Here is a 9090-nt window from a genome sequence, read left to right as displayed (position 1 = left end):
TGACAAACTGAAATGAAATGGTTTTTTCTACTGTGGGCGGGGCTTGATTTTGAATATGTGGACTTGATTGGAAGGTTACTATTGGTAGATCTCGTGATTGATTCCGCCCTCATACAAGTAAGCACCAATCAGGGAAGAGATGTGCTGTGTCCCGATTTGTCTAATTAATTGTGGTTTAGAGAATTTAATTTGGTTTTGGTATTACGGCAATTTCAAGGTCGTTTGCATTGTATATAGTCAGAAATGTTATTTGAAATAAAGTGTATTTTTAAAGTATATTTAAGTTCGTGGTTTTATTATAATGAACCTTTTTCATAAAACATTGTGTTTATATTTTTATTTAATATAATTATTATTGCGGCACGATAGCACAGTGGTTAGCACTGTCGCCTCACAGCAAGAAGGTCGCTGGTTCAAGTCACGGCTGGGTCAGTTGGCATTTCTGTGTGGAGTTTGCTTGTTCTCCCTGTGTAAGTATGGGTTTCCTCCAGGTTTCCCCCACAGTCCAAAGACATGTGGTATAGGGGATTTGGGTAAGCTAAATTGTCCGTAGTGTATGTGTGTGAATGAGTGTGTATGGGTGTTTCCCAGTGATGGGTTGCAGCTGGAAGGGCATCCCCTGCATAAAACATGCTGGATAAGTTGGCGGTTCATTCCACTGTGGCGACCCCAAATTAATAAAAGGACGAAGCCGAAAAGAAAATGAATTATTATCAATATTATTAGTACTTTTAGTAACAGTAATGACTATTTTATATAAAATTCTGTGTTTCTCTGGTCATTTGAAATAAATAAATGATATTATTTACAGTATTTTGTGCATAACATAACACAAAAAGGTGCAATTCTTTTAAAATCATCCAATACACAGTATATTTTAACTAAAAATTCAATATTAGGTTGAATAATCTTGAATTTCAATCATAATAAATGAAAATATTTCTGATTCTCACCAAATGTAATTTTCTGGGATGGAAAAATGCTCTAAATGACAATATGATTTATTGAACTTTATAGAATAAACACATATTAACATTTTAATCAAACCCATACCTAATAAATCCAGTCTGAATAAATACTAGTGCAAATAAACGAGTAATTAAATAGGTATTATTATTATTAATGAGTGGATACCAGTACCTAATAATAAGAGCTCGTACTAATATATTTTAAAAGGTACTAAGGTTAATCCCTAAAAAATAAGCACTTATAGCGTAAATATACGACTTTTACATTTTAATAAGACGACTTGCCATACTAACGGGGTCACTGTTTCTATAGCAACAGACGTGTCAACATTAAAGGGTCCGACGTGACAACCAGACGACGTCACGTCTCTTAGCAACTCCCAAATAAACTCGGAAAATCCTGCTCGGTGTCGCTGCTGAGGATTCATCACATCAGACGACGCATTTATCTCCATATCACGCACTTTAGTTTAACACACGACGACAGTCTGATGTGTGGCTTTGTTTAGTGTTCGTCAGGCGGAACCCGAGATCTGCAGGCGAGCGATCCAGCCGGACGCGTTCAGAGCCGAATAAACAGTACATGGTGTGGTTTGATGATAGACACAGACGCAGGATTATGTTCAAAAATACATTTCAGAGCGGATTTCTGTCCATCCTCTACAGTATCGGCAGCAAACCCCTGCAGATATGGGACAAGAAGGTGAGGTGATGATGCTAGACTGACTGAAGGAGCTCAGGTGCTGCTAATAAACAGCCAACCTGCACAAATGACAGATTTAGCTTAATTTATAGTCATTGTTTACCTCAGGTGTACACTATATATGTCAGTTATGCCTCGATGGCATTATAAACATCACTGCAAAAAGTACTATGGTATTACCGTGGTAACTCATTGGGTTTTGGACATTACTAAATGATACTATTATGGTAAGCCTGTAACTATATAAACATGTAGCGTTACCATATTATATGAGTGATATAAACATTCGGTGATCTTATAGTTACTCCTTAGGCCGTGTAGTGCTTTTAAAACGTCACTGTTAATGTTACATAATTAATGAATGAATTAATGTTAGCTAATTGAACGTTAATATAAAGTTTTACTGTCACCATTTGACTGTTTTAATAGTTTAAAATTAATATATATATATATATATATATATATATATATATATATATATATATATATATATATATATATATATATATATATATATACACACACGTATACATATACATAATTGAGATGCTCATGTTCCTACAGGTCAGAAACGGACACATAAAGCGCATCACAGACAATGACATCCAGTCTCTGGTGCTGGAGGTAGAGGGAACCAATGTGAGGTGAGTGTGTCTGTCTGTCTGATCTGAAAACATTTCTCCTATACATCATGATGTTTTCTACTGCACAGACTGTATATTCTCTCCCCCGACCCCTAAACCCAACAGTAACAATCTGCATTTTTACATGTTCACAATACTTCATAGAACTACACTGTTACAATTTACTATGACCTTTATGTTAAGCTGCTTTGACACAATCTTACATTGTAAAAGCGCTATACAAATAAAGGTGAATTGAATTGAATTCATTCAGTGTGATTTATGACCAAAAATATCTTCAAAAGTTAAAAAATTACTGTTATTGCTGTACTTGTAGGACATTTGGTCAAAAGCATAAAACAAAGCATATTGAACACAAGGTGTATACACACACACACACACACACACGCGCGCACACACATGCACACTGACCTGTGTGTCTGATCGTCCTCACAGCACCACATACATCACGTGTCCTGCAGACCCAAAGAAAACGCTCGGCATCAAGCTGCCTTTCCTCGTCATGATCATCAAAAACCTCAAGAAGTATTTCACATTCGAAGTTCAGGTAAGCGGATGTTTCACTTGGGTCTATATAGCACATTTTTGTCAGAACCTGTACATTTTGAAAATTACTCAAATGTAAAAAAATGAAAACAAACATTGAAAAGTGTTTCTCTTCTTGCACTTTATCAATTAATGTCTGTAGATTTCGATTGAAGTGAGAATTATTCCCCCCCCCCCCCCCCCCCCCTTTGAATTATTATTTTTTTTAATATTTCCCAAATGATGTTTAACAGAGCAAGGAAATGTTCACAGTATGTCTGATAATATTTTTTCTTCTGGAGAAAGTCTTATTTGTTTTATTTCAGCTAGAATCAAATCAGTTTTTAATAAAAATCATTTAAAAGTCAATATCATTAGCCCCTTTAAACTATATATTTTTTCGATAGTCTACAGAACAAACCATCGTTATACAATAACTTGCCTAATTACCCTAACCTGCCTAGTTAACCTAATTAACCTAGTTAAGCCTTTAAATGTCACTTTAAGCTGTATAGAAGTGTCTTGAAGAATATCTAGTCTAATATTATTTACTGTCATCATGACAAAGAGAAAATAAATCAGTTATTAGAGATGAGTTATTAAAACTATTATGATTAGAAATGTGTTGAAGAAATCTGCTCTACACTAAACAGAAATTGAGGAAAAAAAAATAAACGGGGGCTAATAATTCAGGGGGGCTAATAATTCTGACTTCAACTGTATATATTTATATTTAAAGGCTGTTTTATGAATTTTTCTCTATAATTAATCATACATTTTCACTTCAGCAGCTCTTACACACAACAAAACACATTTTATTAGTGTCTTATAGAAGAGTTTTACTGAACGATGATTCATAATTTAAAACATATACAACAACTTATTTTCTTGGACTCTAAAATATATATAAGACTATATATAAAAGAAAAATGGGCATCATAGTGGCACAGTGGACAGCACAATCGCCTCACAGCAAGAAGGTCGCTGGTTTGAGCCTCGGCTGGGTCAGTTGGCATTTCTGTGTGCATGTTCTCCCCGTGTTGGTGTGGGTTTCCTCCGGGTGCTCCGGTTTCCCCCACAAGTCCAAACACATGTGGAACAGGTGAATTGGGTAAGCTAAATTATCCGTAGTGTATGTGTGTGAATGAGTGTGTGTGGATGTTTCCCAGTGATGGGTTGCAGCTGGAAGGGCATCCGCTGTGTTAAAACATATGCTGGATAAGTTGGCGGTTCATTCCACTGTGGTGACCCCTGATTAATAAAGGGACTAAGCTGAAAAGAAAATGAATGAATAAGAAACTGAAAACTTCATCCACTGGTCAGATTTGTATGCTAATGAGCTCATATTTAATTAAACGAGTCTCCATTTGCATATTTAAGCATACCATGGTAAAATGTGTACTCTTCTCGGTGTAATGGATGAGCTGGTGAGGGCTTGTTTTGTGTGGTCAGGTTCTGGATGATAAGAACGTGCGGCGGCGGTTCCGAGCGAGTAACTATCAGAGCACCACGCGTGTGAAGCCCTTCATCTGCACCATGCCCATGAGGCTGGACGACGGCTGGAACCAGATCCAGTTCAACCTGTCCGACTTCACCAGGAGAGCGTACGGCACCAACTACATCGAGACGCTGCGAGTGCAGGTGAGACACACACAACCAGCCACTGTTCACACAAGACTACAGGCCTGTGTATGAATGGGGGATTCTGATACTTGGAATTAATTGACATATTTCAAAATTCCGCCGACACGCTGGCTCAGTGGTTAGCACTGTCGCCTCTCAGTAAGAACGTCACTGGCTCGAGTCCCGGCTGGGACAGGTGGTGTTTCTGTGTGGAGATGCATGTTCTCTCCATGTTGGCGTGGGTTTCCTCCGGGTGCTCCAAACACATGCGCTATAGGGGAATTGATGAGTGTGAATGTGAGAGTGTATGTGTGTCTCCCAGTACTGGGTTGCAGCTGGAAGGGCATTCGCTGGGTAAAACATATGCTGGATAAGTTGGCGGTTCATTCCACCGTGTCATGATGCTCATCTTGATGTTTTTCAGATTCACGCAAACTGTCGCATCAGGAGGGTTTATTTCTCAGACCGGCTGTACTCTGAGGACGAGCTGCCTGCTGAATTTAAACTCTATTTACCAGTACAGAACAAAGCAAAGGTGAGCTTTAACACACTTTAAAGGGCACCTATTATGCAGAAATCACTTTTATAAGGGGTTTAAACTCAGCAGTGTGTTAATATAAGCAGCTTCTAATGCTAAACATGTATTAATTGTATGTTTTATAATCAGACTTGATCAAAATTTGGTCTGCAGAAACACTTTGATTGACATTCTCCCTTTGTATGATGTCATCAGGGGGGAAAGCCCCTCCCACTAGTGACCATCTCTCCCTCATTAGCATATGAAGTTAGTCTTGTTTTTGAATCTGCCACTATGCTGACACACAGGCATTCATAGCTCCGCCCTCTTCTAAAAAGAGCACAATCTCATTTGCATTTAAAGCAACAGTCACTGAAACGCCACAATTAGGATCAAAGCCTAAAGGATCAGTTTCAGAGAGTTAGAGAACATTATCTGTGTGCTATTTTGAGCTGAAATGTCTCACATACACACACTCTAGAGCAGGGGTGGGCAAGCTCAGTCCTGGAGGGCCGGTGTCCTGCACAGTTTAGCTCCAACTCTGATCAAACACACCTGCTTATAGATAATTAGTGATCTTAAAGACTCTGATTAGCATGTTCAGGTGTGTTTGATTAGAGTTGAAGCTAAACTATGCAGGACACTGGCCCTCCAGGACCGAGCTTGCCCACCCCTGCTCTAGAGACATCAGAGACTTATTTGACATCTTGTAAATAGGGGCATATTAGGTCTCTATTAATGTTATGTATTCATTATATCTCCGTGTATTAATCTTCTATATTCTCTCCACAGCAGTGACGGCAGGATTTCTCCACGCTTCTCGATCTTTCTGTTGTTTTTTTCAAGTGTTGTTTCGCATCTGTGTGACTGCTTTCCTTCTGATGAATAAATATTTTATATGCACATAGTGAACGCGGAGGGCTGTCTGATTATTATGAACATCACATTTCATACGCAAGCTGTTTTAAAAGATTTATTCCACATGAACGGGTACAAACTTCGGCTTTCGCTGGAATAAATTCTGCTGGTTGTTGAGTTTAATCTGGTTTTGTAGAAACACGTCATTTTAAAAACAGCATTTTCTTATTGCATTTGCAATGAAATAAAGTGAATTTACATCTCGCTGTTGTGATAAACATCAATCTAGAAATGTTATCCAGATCCATTAAAGTGAACAGATTAATATAAAGGCTCAAAAACTTACAAACAAATAAACAGCTGTAATAATGAACGGAGCATATACACTCACTGGCCACTTTATTAGGTACACCTTACTAGTACTGAGTTGGACCCCTTTTACCTTCAGAACTGCCTTAATCCTTCATGGCAGAGATTCAACAAGCTACTGGAAATATTCCTCAGAGATTTTGCTCCATATTGACATGATAGCATCACGCAGTTGCTGCAGATTTGTCGGCTGCACATCCATTATGACAATCTCCTGTTCCACCACATCCCAAAGGTGCTCTATTGGATTGAAATCTGGTGGCTGTGGGGGCCATTTGAGTACAGTGAACTCATTGTCATGTTCAGGAACCCAGTCTGAGATGATTGGCGCTTTATGACATGAAGCGTTATCCTGCAGGAAGTAGCCATCAGAAGATGGAGACACTGTGGTCATAAAGGGATGGAGATGGTCAGCAACAATACTCAGGTAGGCTGTGGCGTTGACACCATGCTCAATTGGTACTAATGGACCCAAAGTGTGCCAAGAAAATCTCCCCCACACCATTACACCACCACCAGCAGCCTGAACCGCTGATACAAGGCAGGATGGATCCATGCTTTCATGTTGTTGACGGCAAATTCTGACCCGACCATCCGAATGTGGCAGCAGAAATGGAGACTCAGACCAGGCGACGTTTCTCCAATCTTCTATTGAGCAATTTTGGTATCAACAACAGAACTGCCGCTTACTGGATATTTCCTCTTTGTCGGACCATTCTCTGTAAACCCTAGAGATGGTTGTGCGTGAAAATCCCAGTAGATCAGCAGTTTCTGAAACACTCAGACCAGCCCGTCTGGCACCAACAACCATGCCACGTTCAAAGTCACTTAAATCCCCTTTCTTCCCCATTCTGATGCTCAGTTTGAACTGCAGCAGATCATCTTGACCATGTCTACATGCCTAAATGCATTGAGTTGCTGCCATGATTGGCTGATTAGAAATTTGCGTTAAGGAGCAGTTGGACAGGTGTACCTAATAAAGTGGCCATAAAATCGCATTTAAATAATATTGCATGTAATTCTTCATATTGGCTTCAACATTTTCACAGATATATAGATTTAAAAGTCTCATTTTGTACATTTTCCAAATTTAAAATGGACAGCAAATACTAAAATCGAGTAAAAAAGCAAGTTACATTCTTCTATAGCTGACAAATGTCATGCAGTCTTCAATAAAGTGCCAGAAAACTCACAGATTGAATCAAACACACCACCGAAAGCACAAATCTGAATTAAAAACATCACATTAATATAAATGACACACAAATGATTCAAAGTGTTTGCAATGACGTGCTGCTTTGGCTCGGCAGTGTTTGCGTGGGATTTAAAAACACGTCTGCTCACCTTCCAAGTGCCTTTATGAATAATAATCACTCATTTAGATAAAAATCTGAGATCTCCCTTCTAAAAATAGATGCATTGTTTTTTTACATTCAACATTATTGCAGAAACAGCTGCGTCACCAGGCTGCGCCCTCAGATGCGCTCCCATAATGCAACACATAGTAGTCATGGACGTACATGAGCACTGCGATTGGCTGGCCGATGATCAGAGACATCCACACGGCGGCGTTTCCATAGTTACCTCTCAGGTATCGGCCAACCAAAATGGCCAGCGGGACCTGGAAGAGGAATGAACAGATTTAGATTAGATTTTCAGATATGCACGATAATACAATGCAGCATTATTTTTTACATTTTTGCTAATTAATATAAATGATTAGCATAAATTAGCATAAAAACTTGCAATTGGAATTTATAGGTTGAACTATTGCCAATATTTAAAATCTAATTGACAAAATATACATGAAAACTGTAATTGAGAGAGTGGAAAAGTGAACTAAAATATCTGGATAACAACAGAAAAAGATTGTCTTGCAATTTTGACTTTATTTCTAGCAATTAGTTTTGCTGATTAATTGAAATTAATTCATTTAAATATTTTAGCATGTAAATTGCAGCTGTTTATGTTTTACATTAAATACAAAGTCACAATTGTGGAATTACAAAATAATAATAAATAATAATAATAATAATAATAATAATATATAATAATAATAATAATAATAATAATAATATTATATAATAATATATATATATATATATATATATATATATATATATATATATATAATAATACTATATAATAATAATATATAATAATAATCATAATAATACTATATAATAATAATAATACTATATAATAATAATAATAATAATAATAATATATAATAATATATATATATAATTTATAATAATAATAATAATAATATATATATATATAATATATATATATATATATATATATAATAATAATAATAATATATATATATATAATATATATAATAATAATAATACTATATAATAATAATAATAAATAATAATAATCATAATAATAATATATAATAATAATAATACTATATAATAATAATAATAATATATAATAATAATAATATATATATAATATATATATATATATATATATATATATATATATATATATATATATAATAATAATAAATTAATAATTATAATTATATATATATATATTTGATAATTGCAACTTTTTTATTTCACAGTTTTAACATTTTGTATGAGCAGATCTTAGTTTGTGTCTTAGATTTCAAACTTGTTTCTTAGTATTGCAATATTTAAACTCGCAATTAAAATTGTGAGACAAAAAGGTAAACAAAAAATATCTGTATAACAATAAAAGCATTGTCTTGTAATTTTAATATTATTTAAATTCTGATATTATACTTTGCAATTCATTTTGCCAATTTAAATTAATTAATTGAAATATTTTAGCATGTAAATTGCAGCTTTTTATGTTACACATTAAATTGCATGATACAAAGTCACAATTGTGGAATTGCAAATATAT

General features: G+C 35.6%; 2 protein-coding genes across 2 annotated transcripts in view; one reads left to right on the top strand and one right to left on the bottom strand.

Annotated features, from left to right (window-relative positions):
- Positions 1-1358: 1358 nt before the first annotated feature.
- cfap20 (cilia and flagella associated protein 20) lies at positions 1359-5892 on the top strand. The gene is made up of 6 exons (XM_056480154.1): positions 1359-1671; positions 2236-2315; positions 2751-2862; positions 4293-4481; positions 4888-4998; positions 5773-5892. Exons 1-6 carry the CDS (start codon positions 1552-1554, stop codon positions 5776-5778), a joined length of 618 nt encoding a protein of 205 aa, XP_056336129.1. The 5' UTR covers positions 1359-1551; the 3' UTR covers positions 5779-5892.
- Positions 5893-5939: 47 nt separating this feature from the next.
- dgat1a (diacylglycerol O-acyltransferase 1a) overlaps positions 5940-9090 on the bottom strand; it is a 28581-nt gene continuing 25430 nt past the window's right edge. Inside the window, exon 17 of the mRNA XM_056480152.1 lies at positions 5940-7828. Coding sequence (XP_056336127.1) covers positions 7667-7828 — 162 coding nt within the window. The 3' untranslated portion in view covers positions 5940-7666. The remainder of the gene's footprint in view (positions 7829-9090) is intronic.

This window comes from Danio aesculapii, chromosome 19, assembly GCF_903798145.1.
Source record: "Danio aesculapii chromosome 19, fDanAes4.1, whole genome shotgun sequence".
Taxonomy (NCBI): domain Eukaryota; kingdom Metazoa; phylum Chordata; class Actinopteri; order Cypriniformes; family Danionidae; genus Danio; species Danio aesculapii.
Note: the sequence above shows the minus strand (reverse complement) of the source record. Positions and strands in the feature narration are given on the sequence as shown.